Source organism: Peromyscus leucopus, chromosome 3, assembly GCF_004664715.2.
Source record: "Peromyscus leucopus breed LL Stock chromosome 3, UCI_PerLeu_2.1, whole genome shotgun sequence".
Classification (NCBI taxonomy): domain Eukaryota; kingdom Metazoa; phylum Chordata; class Mammalia; order Rodentia; family Cricetidae; genus Peromyscus; species Peromyscus leucopus.
Window position 1 is genome coordinate 58,817,607 of NC_051065.1, and position 15,793 is coordinate 58,833,399.

General features: G+C 44.2%; 2 protein-coding genes across 4 annotated transcripts in view; one reads left to right on the forward strand and one right to left on the reverse strand.

Annotated features, from left to right (window-relative positions):
• The first annotated feature begins 758 nt into the window (after positions 1–758).
• Opn1sw (opsin 1, short wave sensitive) lies at positions 759–3,997 on the forward strand. The gene is made up of 5 exons (XM_028866221.2): positions 759–1,104; positions 1,337–1,505; positions 1,747–1,912; positions 2,268–2,507; positions 3,337–3,997. Exons 1-5 carry the CDS (start codon positions 759–761, stop codon positions 3,454–3,456), a joined length of 1,041 nt encoding a protein of 346 aa, XP_028722054.1. The 3' UTR covers positions 3,457–3,997.
• A 672-nt stretch (positions 3,998–4,669) lies between these two features.
• Positions 4,670–15,793, reverse strand: part of Calu (calumenin) — a 28,954-nt gene continuing 17,830 nt past the window's right edge. For all 3 annotated transcript variants that reach the window (XM_028866223.2, XM_028866222.2, XM_037203695.1), the window contains 4 exons: positions 15,192–15,358; positions 14,450–14,510; positions 8,581–8,780; positions 4,670–6,973 (listed from right to left, as the gene is read on the reverse strand). In XM_028866223.2, the coding sequence (XP_028722056.1) occupies positions 6,869–6,973; positions 8,581–8,780; positions 14,450–14,510; positions 15,192–15,358 (533 nt within the window). In that variant the 3' untranslated portion in view covers positions 4,670–6,868. The remainder of the gene's footprint in view (positions 6,974–8,580; positions 8,781–14,449; positions 14,511–15,191; positions 15,359–15,793) is intronic.

A 15,793-nucleotide genomic window follows, 5' to 3' on the forward strand; every position in this document is an offset into this window, starting at 1 on the left:
TCAGGCAGAGGGCCAACGACAGAGAAGTGGCTCAGGCACACCCTGGACCCCCAGGCAGGGTGCAGCTGCTTCTGGAATGTTCTATGACAAAGGGGGGCTGGAGAGATGGCTCAGTGGTTAAGAGCACTGGCTGCTCTTCCAGAGGACCCGGGTTCAATTCAACTCCAGCAACCACATGGCAGCTCACAACTGTCTATAACTCCTGTTCCAGGGAGTCTGACACCCTCACACGGACATATGCAGGCAAAAGATCAGTGCACATGAAATAAAATAATTTTTAAAAAAATCTAAAAAATGCTCCCCACTCATCCTCTTTCTGTTTGTTTCTTTGAGGCGGATTCCCAGCCTCTCTGGATAGGGACCTACAAAGGGCCAGGTGAGGTACAGAGAACCCTGAAGCCCAAAGCAGAGGTGGGGATGAGATGTAGGCAGCATTTACAGTGGATATAGGTCGGCCTCTTCCAGGCCACAGAAACCAACGTTGACCCACCTCAGCACCCAGCCTTGCTATCCAGGTTCTCTGACCCCAATCTTTTATCCTCTGGAGAACACAATCAGCTTTGGGATCACGGAAGGTTTAGGTGGGGATGGAGAGGCCTCTAATCCAGCCAAAGAGGGGTGGGATGACTTCATCTTTGGGAGGCTTAGGATCAAAGTCCCACTACGTCTTTAAAGGAAGGTACTGTGGGGAGGGGCAATAGCAGAATAATAATCTGTAAGAGGACTGGAGGTGGGGGTGAGGGCGTCCCAAGCACAAGATGTCAGGAGAAGACGAGTTCTACCTGTTTCAGAATATCTCCTCGGTGGGGCCCTGGGATGGGCCCCAGTACCACATCGCTCCTGTCTGGGCCTTCCGCCTCCAGGCAGCCTTCATGGGACTTGTCTTCTTTGCAGGGACCCCGCTCAATGCCACAGTGCTGGTGGCTACACTGCGTTACAAAAAGCTGCGGCAGCCCCTCAACTACATTCTGGTCAACGTATCCCTCGGGGGCTTCCTCTTCTGCATCTTCTCCGTCTTCACCGTCTTCATCGCCAGCTGCCACGGATACTTCCTCTTTGGCCGCCATATTTGTGCCCTGGAGGCCTTCTTGGGCTCTGTAGCAGGTACCACAGGCAACCGGGGCTAGGAAGAGGCAAAGGATGCTGCTCCAGGATTGGAACCTGGAGCTGGACTTTTGGTTTAGAGCAGGCCCTTAATTACCCTGAGTAGTTTGACCCAAATAGGATGTGTGAGCATTCCGCTCCATTTTAATTCTCTGAACTTGCTCAGTTCCATTTGTACTCTGCTCCAGGCTGGGTGAGGCTGTCTACCCTATTTGTTTCACATTTGTCACAGGTCTAGTGACAGGATGGTCGCTGGCTTTCTTGGCTTTGGAGCGCTACATTGTCATCTGTAAGCCCTTTGGCAACGTCCGCTTCAACTCCAAGCATGCACTGATGGTGGTCCTGATCACGTGGACCATTGGTATCAGCGTGTCCATCCCACCCTTCTTTGGCTGGAGCAGGTGAGAGTGCAGGGCGGTGGTCTGATGTGGGAAGAGACTGGGTAGAACCGTTCATTCTTGGATCTGCGTTGGTAGAGTAAGTAAGGGAAAGGGGCAGCTGGAGACATGGGAGTTTACCATGCAGCTGGAATGACTGTATTCTTTCGGCATTCTTCCAACTGGAGAAGCTAACCCAGGAATCCCAGCTCCTACCCTGCTCGTTCTCAGGGCGAGTCCAGAGTGAATGCTTGGTCCTTTTCAGGTTCATCCCCGAAGGCCTGCAGTGCTCCTGCGGTCCGGACTGGTACATGGTGGGCACCCAGTATGGAAGCGAGTCGTACACCTGGTTCCTCTTCCTGTTCTGTTTCATCGTGCCGCTTTCCCTCATCTGCTTCTCCTACTTGCAGTTGCTGAGGACTCTCAGAGCTGTGAGTGGCCTTTGAGAGGAGGCTCCGGGACAGAGCGTGTGCGTCTGCCGCAGGACGCGTCTGTAACATCCACGGTCAGACAGAAGGACTAGCAGGAGCTAGCGAGAGTAGGGAAGGGGAGTGAAAAATGGCGGAGTTGCAACTCAGTGGTACAGCACGTCTGTAGCAGGTGAGGGACTGGTCCCCAGCACAAGAGGCAGCGAGGGAAGGAGTAAAAGACCCAAGAAAGAGGGAGTGAGGCTGTGATCTTTCTGAATGCCAGAGCTGAGATCCGTCTCCATGCCTCCCTCGAGGGAAAGCCAAACTCAGCCAGAAGAGCGGGTGAGAGGGTCATGACCCTTGGGCTCAATTCCAGGTGGCAGCTCAGCAGCAAGAGTCAGCGACGACCCAGAAGGCTGAGCGGGAGGTGAGCCACATGGTGGTGGTGATGGTGGGATCCTTCTGTCTCTGCTACGTGCCCTATGCTGCCCTGGCCATGTACATGGTCAACAACCGTAACCACGGGCTGGACTTACGGCTCGTCACCATCCCTGCCTTCTTCTCCAAGAGCTCATGTGTCTACAATCCCATCATCTACTGCTTCATGAATAAGCAGGTAAAGCTGTCTATCTACATTCCCATGAGGTCCTGGGCCGTTAGACCCTGGTTCTTTCCCTGTTAGACGATGTTTTAACTCAGCACCCTGGACGCTACACAGGCTTTATAGATGAGGAAAACTACATAAACTCCAAGCAAGCCAGGAAGCTCTTGGTAGGCACATGTATGAAGAGGGTGGTTCCTAAATACTCGAAGAGAGGCTAGACTTCGAGCTAGAAAAATTGAGTAGTTCTAAGGAGTAGAATGGGATGGGAGCCTTTTAGCAATGTGAGGGATTGAACATGAGGCCTTTTACATGCCAGGCAGATACTCTTACTACTGAGTTATATATCCCTACTGTTATGGTGAAAAAGTAATAATATCAGTAATGACAGACTTCTAGTTTTTTGTAATTTTCCCCCCCTTTTTAGGATGGGGTCAAACTGTGTAGCCCTAGCTGTCCTCGAACTTCTATGGAAACTAGGCTGGCCTTGAACTCAGAGATCAGCCTGCCTGTCCCCAAGTGCTGGAGTTAAGGGCATGCACTGCCATGTATGCCTAGCCTTCTGCAAATTCTTTTTTTTTTTTTTGGTTTTTCGAGACAGGGTTTCTCTGTGTAGCTTTGCACCTTTCCTGGAGCTCACTTGGTAGCCCAGGCTGGCCTCGAACTCACAGAGATCCACCTGGCTCTGCCTCCCGAGTGCTGGCATTAAAGGCACGCGCCACCACTGCCCTCCTTCTGCAAATTCTTAATCTGGTCCTCTGCAGTCTAGCCTGCAAGAGCAAGTAGTTAAAAGTGGAGTTTACGTAGTTTTTAGGACAAGGATGACATACACCTTTCCTTCCAGTTCCGGGCTTGCATCCTGGAGATGGTGTGCAGGAAGCCCATGACAGACGAATCCGACATGCCTGGCTCTCAGAAAACTGAAGTTTCTACTGTCTCTTCCAGCAAAGTTGGCCCTCACTAAGGACCCTCGACTGGCTTGCTGGCGGCAAGCAGAACACCACATTTAGTTTCTACATTCTCCATTTAACCCCTAACGCAAGGAAAGGCGGGAAGGGGAGCAGTAGCACTCCCGGCAGTCAGTCTCACTTCCTGTTGCTGACTTCCTGTCAGCGAGGTTGCTGTTCCCATGCAGGCCATTTCAACAGTCATGGTTTCTACTCCTAAGGGGCACTTCACTCCTGGAGAACTGTAAGAGAAAGGGCTGCTTCTGGTGCATGGGTAACACTTTCCTTTTCAGTCATTTTCCTTCTCCCTTGCTGTAAGGATGGGGCAGTGGGAAAAAGGCAGCGACCACCAAGCACCTACAGGGAATTTAAAAGAACTTACCTATGCGGTGTCTCCTAGCTACTGCAGCCTAGGCTGTGGCGGCCATGGCCGGAGCTGCCTCTGCTCCCTCATCTCAAACAGAATTATTCTAGGCGTTCTCCTCCACTTGGCTAAATGAATGTATCCACTTAAAGCTGTGCATTGATTAAAGTTAGCGCTTTAATCCTGTGACGTCCTCAAAATGAGTTTGCATGTCTCAGTACCATTTATAAATCAAACTCAAGTGCTAAAAACATTTTACCTTACCCTCTTCCTACACCTGCTGCTCCTGGAAAAATGAGCTCCTTTGAAATGAAAACCAAGATAAATGTGTGTTCAATTATACTCAAGGTATGCTGGGTGCCAGTATCAGGTAATGATGCACTGGAAGGCAGGAGGGTCATAGCAGTGAGAAGCAACCAGAAACCCCAGAAGAGGAAAGGACTAAGTGTGAGGGAGAAGTCAGTGGTCTCTCTCAGCCTGGTGGGGAGATATGGGGGACCTTCTGGGAGAATTCCTTTTCTTTGACATTTTACCACAGAATTCTAAGCCACAATCCCATTTCTTCCATCCTTCTTTCTTTTTAAGAAATGATTTATTTTTATTTCATGTGCATTGGTGTTTTGTCTGCATGTATGTCTGTGAGAGGGTGTCACATCCCCTGGAACTGGAGCTACAGACAGTTGTGAGCTGCCATGTAGGTGCTGGGAATTTAACTTGGGTCCTCTGGAAGAGCAGTCAGTGCTTTTCACTGCTGAGCCGTCTCTCCAGCCCTTTCTTGGTTTCTTGAGACAGGGTCTCGCTATGTAGCCCTTGGCTGTCCTGGAACACAATCCCATTTCCAAGAGAATGAAAGACACATAAGCCCCTGATGAATGTAAACAGTTTTATTCAGAAACAGATAGGTACCTGTTTGCATTACAGAATATAAAACTTGGTTTACACTCTATAAAAAAGAACCAATACTCAAATTCAAGAGAGCTTAGCATTCACAGAGCACACCCTATGGACATGCAGCCACTGCTCACCGCCTCAGACTTGATTTAACACTACGTGGGGCTCATGGAGATGAGAGCAGTTCTTGCCGCTGAGCACCCCATGTCCAGAACAGGTCACCCTAACACACTAAACTTGCTGGTTAAGTGTGTGACTTTACATCAGTGTTAGGCTCTGTGCACCGAACGAGCTGTAAGGCCCTCTTGCCACACAGTGTATGATGCACCCTCTCTAAGCCAGGGCTGGTGGCATTAATTATCTCTGGTCTCCTTAACAATAAAGAGTTGAGGATCTGGAAGGCAGAGAATGTTCATTACTCCTATCCTGGGATTAAAACATCGAGTGTATCTGCTATCAAGAGCTTGATGCAATGGCTGGGGTGAAGTTACACCACACCTGGCTCTTTACCACACCAAGCAGCCTACCTCAACAGGATTGCGGAAGACCAAAGGGTAGGTCTAGGTTCAGATATGACCATCACCCAGCACCACCTGAATGTATTATTCAGATATAGGAAATAATAAAGATTATACATATATATATATTTATCTTAGTAACCTGAGGGTTAAAGATTTGGAATACAATAATTCTTCTTAAGAGGCCCATTAGTAAGAGACCAAAATATTGGGTTGCAAAAATATGGGTAAATGGAGTTGGCAACAGATGGGGTTTTGATAAGGACGGCAACCTGATGCTCCACGACCTTCCTACCTACCCCACCTTTTAGTGTCAGAGAGAAGGGAGATGGCAAAACGGGATGCGATGGGTTAAAAACAGGAAGGGTGAGCAGTGGTCCTCAAACCAAAGAGCCCTCTGTATGTCCTTCCATCCTTGAGTCAGAGCTCAAGCTCTGGTAAGCAGAGGCCTGACAGAGTGGTTTGTGTTCTGAGGTATGAGGATCCCTGGTCAAGTCAGCAGCATGAGGTTTTAGAAACGAGCCCACAAGACAGGAACACTGCAACCAAGCTTGGAACTAATACTGCTGTTTAGCTATTGTCCATAAGAGAAAAAGAAGGGAAAACTCCCCACTGTATCAGGGTTCAATGCGTTCATGTAAGGTGCCCAAGTCATTCATCTTGTGGCTTTTTAAGCAATTTCCCATTCAGTAATTATTTTTCCCGTTAAAGGCACTTTCAACGACATGATTGGAAAAGAGTCAATTGTAATTGCAGTAAAAGCAAGATTGATTCCTAGGAAGGGGCTGGATGGGGTCTTACAGTGACTTCAATAGGTACACAATCAGAATAAAATGCATGCCCTGCACACACTTTTTTCCTTTCGTTTTCCAGCTGTTTCTAGTTGGAAACAGCTCTATAACGAGCTAGAAATAGCCCTGTGAAGAGATCATACACACTACTTGATTCATTTTTCAAGACACTGGCCCCAATTCTTCCCACCACAGCTGTGCTTGACAGAATTAGCAAACAGCTAGTCCTAAGGGGGGAGAATGAAGTCACGCTGCGTCAAGCTGCTCTGCAGCACAGGGATCCAGCCTCGCCCAGACGGCGGCAGGCTCAGGGGTTGGCCTGTGACAACCGAACGGCCACTTGTAAAATGAGGCTTTTCAACAGGCAAGATAAAGCGTTCTCTCTCTAAACATAAATCACGAGTACAGGTTTTTCCTTTTTTTTCTCTCCTGAACATTTCTATTGATCTCAGGCTTTTAAAAAAATTAGTTAAGTGAGAATTACAAAAAAATGTGTGGTAAGGGGTGAGAAAGAGTGAAGGCTAATATCTGTCTACAAGTGTGGGTCGAGGATCTTGATCCTTCATGTTATACTCCCAACTAGAGAACAATACAAAAATAAACACACCATGTTATACATTATATAAAGTGTAAACCTACAAACACAAGTGTACTAATCAGAGTTGTTCCTCAGAAGCACGGGTCCCCTCCAGTCCCTCAGAGGGGAGGAGGAATGGGGACGGGATGGTTTTCATTATCTCAATATGCCTTTTCATGTCTTAAAAAGTTTGTAACAACAGTCTCAGTAGCGCAAACAATTTCATGTGAAACCAGAGCTGTAAAAATAAATTACTTTAGAAGAAATGTAGGTTCCTCTGTCTGCAGCTTAGAACTCATCATGTCGAACTAAGGCCTCCCCAAAATCTGTGGCCTGGCTGCCCACAAATAAATCATACTTGTCGACAATCTCCTCCTTGGTAAGCTTGCCATCCTGAAATCACAGGGAACAGCGAATTGAGGTCATATATACTTGCTATCCAAATTCAGAAAGACTGCTATAAAACAAGAATAACTTGAGAATGTAATAACTTAAGATTCTAGTTCCCTCTACATGCAAACTCAAGCGTTATCCCCCATCCCTCCTTTGCATGCATGCACGCACACGCACACACACATACACACATACACCAGCATCTTTTTCATCAAGAAAGTCACTAGTGAGATGGGGATATAGTTTAGTGGTAAAGTGCTTGCCTCGAATAACTGAGGCCCTAGGTTTGACTCCTGTACTCAGAAAGCCAGACAGAAGAGTTGTTCAAGGCTAGCCTGGGGTACAGAGGAGATCTTATCTCAAAGGAAAAAAAGTGTAAAAAATGAAAAGATGGGCCAAATATACTAACAACTTCAGGACAGAGACACAAATCTGTCCCCTAGGCAGCAGACACTCCTTTTGGAGTCAGAACTATGGGGCAGCTGCTGGATATGGGTGGAAGATGGCCAGGAACACTGTGTTGATACTCCAGGGCGCATCATACTGAGGCCTAACAGTGAACTCTCCAGGGCCAATCCTTCTATCACCTCCACTCTAACAACATGAGTCACAACCAAAACAGGCTGTCACTCATCTCAACCAGCACCACGACTCCTCAAAGGGACTGCTCACATTTCTCACAACTCAGGACATGACAGCAGGCTGCTGAAGTGATGCTGAGCAAGAACTTAAAACTTATCAAGCCTTAATAAGGGTCTAAGAAACAGCATTTAAAGCCTAAAGAATGTTCAAAATAATAATAATAATAATAATAATGATAATGATGATGATGATGATAATAATAATAATAAGTTGGTCTTTAATATCCAGGTCTTGACAGGGCTTAGTGAAAATTTAATTTCACCTAAACACCTCAGACAATTTTCAATTTTAACAGGGTCCAGAGAAAATCTGGCTTATTACCCCATGTAAAGGGCTTAAATTTTAAGAACGTATTTGATTTTGGGAGTGGCAGTATACACCTTTAATCTCAGCACTGGAGAGAGAGGTAAGTGTGTCTCTGTGAGCTAGAGGCCAAGCTGGCTTACATTGTAGTTTCAGGCCAGCAAGCAAGGGCTATGTATTTAAGAGTCTCAGTAAGTCAGTCAGTCAGTCAACTGTCTGTCTGCCTCGCTTCCTCTAAAAAATTATATATACGTATGTGTGTATTTGATTTAGGATGGCAATAACTGGCTTGGACAATAGGTAGAATGAGCCTGTAATAGGTAAAAGAACACAGGAAATAACAGCCAAGAATTTAAAAAGACAATTTCCTGGGGATTCAACAGGTAAAGCTGATGCATGCTGGGTCAGGCTTTAAACCAACACTCTGCTGAAGCCCAGGTTTCTCCAACACTATGAGCACAGAGCAAACACTTTCCAAAATGAGATCAGATAGGTAGAGCTGTTCTGAAGATTTCTGGTCATTAAATTTAGGTCCTTGGCAGACTTAATTAAGGTAATTAAGACCCTAAAAATACTCGGTGTATTTTGATGACATCTGTTTAAGGCAACTTCCTAGGAAGACTTTGGTCATGGCTAAACTGCTTGGGCCTGGAATCACTTACCTTGTTTTGGTCTGACTCATAGACTAGATGCCTGGCTTCTGCCTCTGCATGGTCATAGTCTGAAGGGAGGATCCAGTCCTTGGTCTCCTCCTTGTCCATCTTCCCGTCCCGGTTCTTATCTCGGAACTCAAGAAACTGTTCTCGCTCTGTCTTCACCCATTCTGGCTCATCAGCATTTCCATCATGACTGTACATGTCACCTGTGTGCACAGACAGATACAACAGAACTAGTCTTGTTCCAAAGGCTCCTCATGCTAATCTGGCTTAACCCTGCTTGGTACCCACACACAGTCACACTGTTTTCTTAGGCCAGACAGACTTCAGAAAGTAAGGTGGTTTTCCTGTGGCTTAACTGCTGTCTTTCACAAGAGTATTCCCAGATGCTGACCAAGTGACAGCAGAGCAGGGCCTGTATCTTTAAAAACAAAGTAGAAGCCCAGCCATGGTGGCGGCGTACGCCTTTAATCCCAGCACTCATGAGGCAGAGGCAGGCGGAGCTCTGAGTTCTAGACGAGCTTGGCCTATAGTGAGTTTCAGGACAGCCAGAGCTACACAAAGAAGCCCTGTCTTGGAGGGGTTGGGGGGGGGGGCAGGGGAAAAAAAAGGCAGAAATAAGGAGGTAAAGCTGAGCATGATGATGTGTAAGCCCAGTACTTTGGGAAGCTGAGGCAGGAGTTCAAAGCTAGCTTGGGCTACATGAGAACTTATCTCAAAATAAAAAAATAAGTTGATTAATATCAAGTAAGATTGCCTTGCTTACTACATTGCATTTTACCCCAAGTGGCTGATTATACTGGACCACTGGTTTAAGGAGTATAGCTCTAAACTCTGAAGGAAACGGTCTACTTACTAGTCAATGCCTACATAAGTGCACTGTACCAGTAGTCTTCAGTCAGGACAAGCATGCCCTTCACAAAGAGGAACACCCTCAAGAGTACACTGAGAAGGGACAAGCAGGAAACAATCAAATTTCTGAGTCTCAACTACATAAATATAATTTTTTCTTAAAAATTCAACTGTGTAAGAATGTGGCATGGGGGTCGGGTGGTGGTGACGCACACCTTTAATCCCAGCACTCGGGAGGCAGAGGCAGGCAGATCTCTGTGAGTTCGAGGCCAACCTGGGTTACAGAGTGAGTTCCAGGAAAGGCGCAAAGCTACACAGAGAAACCCTGTCTCCAAAAACAAAAACAAACAAACAAACAAAAAACCCAAAAGAATGTGGCATGGCTCTTAAGGCTTCTATCCAGTTTCCTCTTCTACAACCTCCCCTTCTTTACTTGGAACGAAACTTACTAAAGCATAAGAAGCTCTAGAGACAATGAAAAACATTGGTGTTGGTCTTGAGCAGATGGCCAGGAAAATTGGTAACAAATGCTTTCACATGTCAAGAGGCTCCTAAATTTTTGTGTGTGAAAAACAAAAACTAAGTCTGAATTTTAGCTATGAGATCATTAAAAACAATTTTGATGATAGATTACATCATAAATTTTGGCATATAACGCAAAAGCTGGAAGAACAAAGTAGCATGGCCGTCGTAAATCTCCATTCCACTCGGCTACACAGACAGGTCTTCAGTAACAGATACAGTTTTGTTTTATATTAAGGTAACATATGCAGAGGAAAGGCCATTCTGTTCAATTGGTTTTGAGACAGGGTTTTAGCCCAGATTGGCATCAAACTGGAGATGATCCTGCCTCAGCCTCCCAGTTCTGTATAACATTTTCAGAGTAATTTAATATGTAAGACACTGAACACTAAGCTTTACTCTGGAAAACAATTCTTCTGATATTTCCATTTAAATGCACAATATACTTGGAAGTAATTGTGTCAAGATAATTAAAGCTTCTAAGATTAAATGATTCAAGAAGAAACAGAAACATGTCTGCAAAAAATAAAAATAAATAAAATACAAGTAGTAGAGAATGGCTTATATTTTTGTTTTCTCAAGTCAACACTATTTCTTGTTCATTTTGTGACTAGTAAATGGAATGAACACCCCTATAAAATTAAACAAAAATCAACTATAACCAAGGAATGGTCACACTATTGCCAACCAAATATTGGCATTTAAGAAATTATATAGGGCTGGGATATAGCTGAGTGGTAGAGAGCCCATTTAACATGCTAAAGCCCTGAGTTTGACCTCCAGCGCCTAACACAAACACATAAACAAAAATAAATGTGTTTCCAGTTTAGTAAAGAAAAAAGGTGTATATTTTACATATTTACCTTTTTGCATGCATATATAACTCAAAGCACTATTTCCCTTTTAACAACTATAAATGCAAAAATAACAATTAGCTGGACGTGACAGAACATATCTTTAGCTCCAGCACTCAAGAAGCAGGGGCAGGTAAGCTCTGTGAGTTGTAACCAGCCTGCTCTACAGAGTGAATTTATTACGTGCTCACTGTATTCTAGGATCATGACTGGACCCTACTTACCACCTTTTGTTTTCATCAAGAAAACTTTCAGGCCAGGTGGTGGTGGCCCACACCTTTAATCCCAGCACTCAGGAGACAGAGCCAGGCAGATCTCTGTGAGTTCTGTCTGGTCTACAGAGCGAGATCCAGGACAGGCACCAAAACTACACAGAGAAACCCTGCCTCAAAACAAACAAACAAAGCTTTCAAACATACACATACTTAGAAAAAACCCCATAGATCTCCCACTTAGCTACCAACTCCAGCAGCTACCATGGCTTTGCCACACATGTTCATCCATGATCCCCCACCCCAATTATTTTAGGGCAAATACTAGGTACCACCTACTCCCATATACTTTTAAATTTTCTTATAGGACCATGACACGATTACCATGGTTTATAAAGTGACTCCTGTGCATCATCTACTATCTATTGCAAGTTTAAACTTTTGAATTACTTTTTAAGAGTTGGTGTATTTCAGCTTCACAAAATCCTCCTGCCTCAGCCACCTAAGTGTTGGGATAACAGGCAGGGACACCACATCCAGCTTATAATGCTTTAGATGTCTAGTTAAATATTTTAGAAGTGCACTTGAAAACATAGTGAGCGGTGTTTGTTGAAATTTCTTTAGGTCTGGTGCGGTGGTGCACACTACTCCCAGCACCTGGAAGGCAGAGAGAGCCAGGAGGATCACCACACGTGTGAGGACAGCCTGGGCTACACAGCGAGACACTGTCTTGAAAACAAAACCAGAAGCTAAACTATACCATATGAGTACATTTTAAAGGTCTATGAGTAAAGATGAGAAAAAAAAATACTATTTAGTGTATTTAAAAAGTATTCAACCTACCAGATAATACGAAGGTATTAATTTTTTGGTTCAGACTGTCTTAACAAGTTTGGAACCATAAATGTATCATAGAGAAACAATGAAATGCATACAGACAAAATGGGAAGATGATTAGGATCTGGGTCAAACAAGAAAGGAGTAAACGGGGCTCTTTTGCTCTTCCTTTTCTGTTCTTTTTTTACAAGTCTACTTTCTGTAATAATTTTTTAAAATTTCTTTTTATTTATTATGTGTTTTTTTACATCACATATCTTGATCCTATTCATTTCCCCGTCCCTTCGTGTTTGCCCCCTACCCTTGCAACCTCCCCCCAAAACAGAATAAAATTTAAGAGAAAAGAAAGGGGGGAAAAAGGAAAAATCTCGTTATGGAAGCTGTAATGTGACACAGTGAGTCACACAGTATACTTTTTTTGTCCATCTGTCTTTACTTGCAAGTGTTCATTGCCAAGAGTCACTGGCCTGGATCGAGGCCTCTGGTTTCTGCTACACTATCGACGCTGGGCCCTCACTGGGACTCCTCTTGGATACCCTGTTGCCCTGTGTCATGGAGGTCCTGTAGCTTCAGGTCTGCAGGACCAGCCCCTTCTCTTTGTTTATGATCTCTTTCCTAACACGGCAGACACTGGCACATGCCCACAAACTGGAGGACACTGCTGGGGAGAGAATCTGAGGTCTCTAAACCCCAGCACCCCGGCTGCACAAGCTTGCCACAGTTACTGAGCTACAAAAGAAAGCTATACACACTCTTGATTGTTTTGTAGCTTCACAACGTAATTCTTCTGCCCCTGAATCTGTACGATGCAGAAGAAAACCTGTATCTCTTTATTTGGCCTCAGTGCTTGCAAGTGATGTTACTTAACTGTGATAAGCCTGAATTTCTCTGCTTCAGAAGTTTAAATGGGGAACTCAGCTTTATCAACAAAAATGCCAAAACCAAGAACAAAAAGATAAAATACTTAAAAGTAGAAAATATGATAAACATCAACTTGGGTTAAGAAAACAAGACACTATCATGATGAAACTCAATTATTTCACAAAAAACCTCTCTTCCTGTTCATCTCACTTTCTCTGTCAGGGATGATGAAAGAACATCTAAGTGAAGGAGTGCCTCTGCTCAGTGCAGTTACATGACAGTAACAGAGGTAAGCTTTAAGACTCCCTCTCAGGCTTAATACGTAATACCTGAGACCAGAGATCAAAAAACAAAACCAGAAAGGTCACTAGAAGAGCTACTATGATCGAGTATGAATGTGAGTGCAACAGAACCGAGAACCCAGAAATCAATCTATGTATCTGCAGCCACAAGGTTTTCAATAAAGAACGGAGAACCGCTTCAGCAAATGGGTATCCACGTATAGAAGACTGAATAAATCAGACACAAACGCAAAACTGTAAGATCAGTAGAGGAACATGTCAGTCATGACTCAGTACAGACAAGGATAGTTGTTGAAGACGTCCAAACAGACTGCCAGAGTAAAAGCAGACCCATGAAATCGTACAAAACTACAAAGCTTCTGCACAGCAAAGGAAACAAGAGAGGAAGAGACAACCAGCAGAAAGGGACAGGAGAGCCAAACCACTCACTCAAGGCGAGCCTGAGCAACACTGACATGCACCAGAATTACGGTTCAAAATACAATGCCATTTGTAACAAAGACACTGAGGAATTAGAAAGCAATTTGTTAGATTATTCCCAGGATAATAAGATTCACAGGGAAGTAGGGAGTGGATATGATCACGATACATTGTATACATATATAAAAATTCTAAAGAATAAAAAAAATACTTTCAATCCTCTCAAGTTTCATTTGTAGCCCTGCTTCTGCTCCCTCATAGAGACAAAAAAAAAGGGGTGGGGGAATGGCCAAAATAAACACCCTAAATAAAATGGAAACTTATTTGAGACTCAGAAAATGTGCATAACATAGTCAGTGAACCCTTGGCTGGTCACCCATTTACCAGTACTTTTCTTTCACACAGTCCAGACCTGCCCTGAACTCCGAGCAGGTATCTGCCAAGTGCTGAGATTCATGCCTGGCTTTTCCATCACTTTATTTCATACACTTTCTTTTTAAATTATTTAAAAATTGCCAGGCGGTGGTGGCGCACGCCTTTAATCTCAGCACTCGGGAGGCAGAGCCAGGCGGATCTCTGTGAGTTCGAGGCCAGCCTGGGCTACCAAGTGAGTTCCAGGAAAGGCGCAAAGCTACACAGAGAAACCCTGTCTCAAAAAAAAAAAAAAAAAAAAACCCAAAAACAAAACAAATAAATTATTTAAAAATTATGTGTACATATATACATGTGTGTCTTTGTGAAGGTATGGCACGTTAGAGTTGGGCGGCTATGGAAACCAGAAGAAGGTATCAGATTCTCTAGAGTGGGAGTTATAGGCAGCATGGGTCCTGGGAACTAAATTTAGGACCTCTGGTCAAAACTGGGACATGCCAACCTCTCCTGTCCAAGTTATTCATCACATTGGTCTGGCTTGACAATCTGTTAAGAGTTGACCCATAAGGTAAACTGTTTCTCTGGACGATTACAACTTGTAAAGCATTTCAGTATTTAAGGACAGTAGAAACAGGAAACTTACCGATATATTCTTCTAGATCAATGAGACCGTCAGCATTCTTGTCTATATCCTCCATTGTCTCCTAAATAGAAAAGAACAAAAGACTGCTAGTCTTTGGTTGGATTTTCCAGAGATGGTATGGTATGTGTGGTTAAAACTAGAAAAGATAGCACCCATGTAATCCCAGCTTTTTGGGAGCTAGAAACAGGAGGATCAGAGGATATAATGCTCATCCCAAGTTGAAGGTCTATATAGACCTATACAGCAAATCCCAGGCCAGGGGTATGGAGTGACAGCCAATCTCGAAGCCAGCTAGTCAACCAACCCCAAATATACACAAAAACAAAAACCCAAAACCAAACCAAACAAAAAACAAAAAACAAAAACAAAAAAAAAAAAAAAAAAAAGGAAGGAAGGAAGGAGGGAAGGAAGAAAAAAAAGAAACTCATATTCTTCTAGTTAGAAAATTGTTAAATATTAGCAATTACTTATGCTTCTTCTACCTATAACAACTATGAGTCCTTTGGAGGACACTATCAAATGACAAAAGATTGTAGCCCTAGTCACACTGAGCTCTTGCTAATGGGAGATGAGTCTGCCTTCTGTGAGAACCCCTGAGTATCACAGAATTACTCGGCTTCTGAACAACAATCATAGGATATGTCTGTTAGGTCCTCTCGGGGCACTGACGCAGCCGCAGCCGCAGCAGCAGCAGCAGCAGCAGCAGCAGCAGCAGGAGAGGGTGAGCTGCTGCCTTGCCTACCTGCACAACTATGTCTTTCATGTAGTCATACTCCTCAGGGTGCAGGAAAGCGGTAAACTCCTCCTTTGTGGCAATTAGGTCTCCATCTTTATCTGCCATTTTAAATCTCCGCTCATCTCTGACCATCATCTGTTTATAATTGAATCCATCATCAGGGTCTGGATCATCTAGAAAACAAAAATTTAGGCGAAGTCTTAAAAGGCTTCAGAAAACACAAACAGGTACAGGGATCAGACTGATTTCAAACAAGATAAACCAAACAATAAACACACAGGTAAAGTTAAACCAATCATGAAGAAATGATTTTAGTTCAGAGGCAGCAGTAGAAAGACGCTTGGTTTGGGACTAAGGTTCAGTGATCACACCTCCAAACGGGGTCTAAGCTGAAGGCAAATGGTTGCCATTCAACATGGAACTGGCCCCTGATTAGTTAACTCAGTTATGTGATGTTTCATCACACTGGTGTTAAGAGAAGGCTTGGATTTCTTAGTTCTATCTGGGAGGCCGTGGAAGCTTCAAGTTACACTGGGTGTGAATTTATCACCTTTAGTTGTGGGCCTAGGGCAAGCAACTTTTTTCTTTTGATTTTTTTTTTTTTTTTT

Bases quoted from the DNA above. Each gene is read 5' to 3' on its own strand.
- Opn1sw (XM_028866221.2), top strand. From the start codon at position 759: ATGTCAGGAGAAGACGAGTTCTACCTGTTTCAGAATATCTCCTCGGTG. The intron at 1,506-1,746 runs GTGAGAGTGCAG...GGTCCTTTTCAG, and splicing joins CCCTTCTTTGGCTGGAGCAG to GTTCATCCCCGAAGGCCTGC. The intron at 1,913-2,267 runs GTGAGTGGCCTT...GCTCAATTCCAG, and splicing joins TGCTGAGGACTCTCAGAGCT to GTGGCAGCTCAGCAGCAAGA.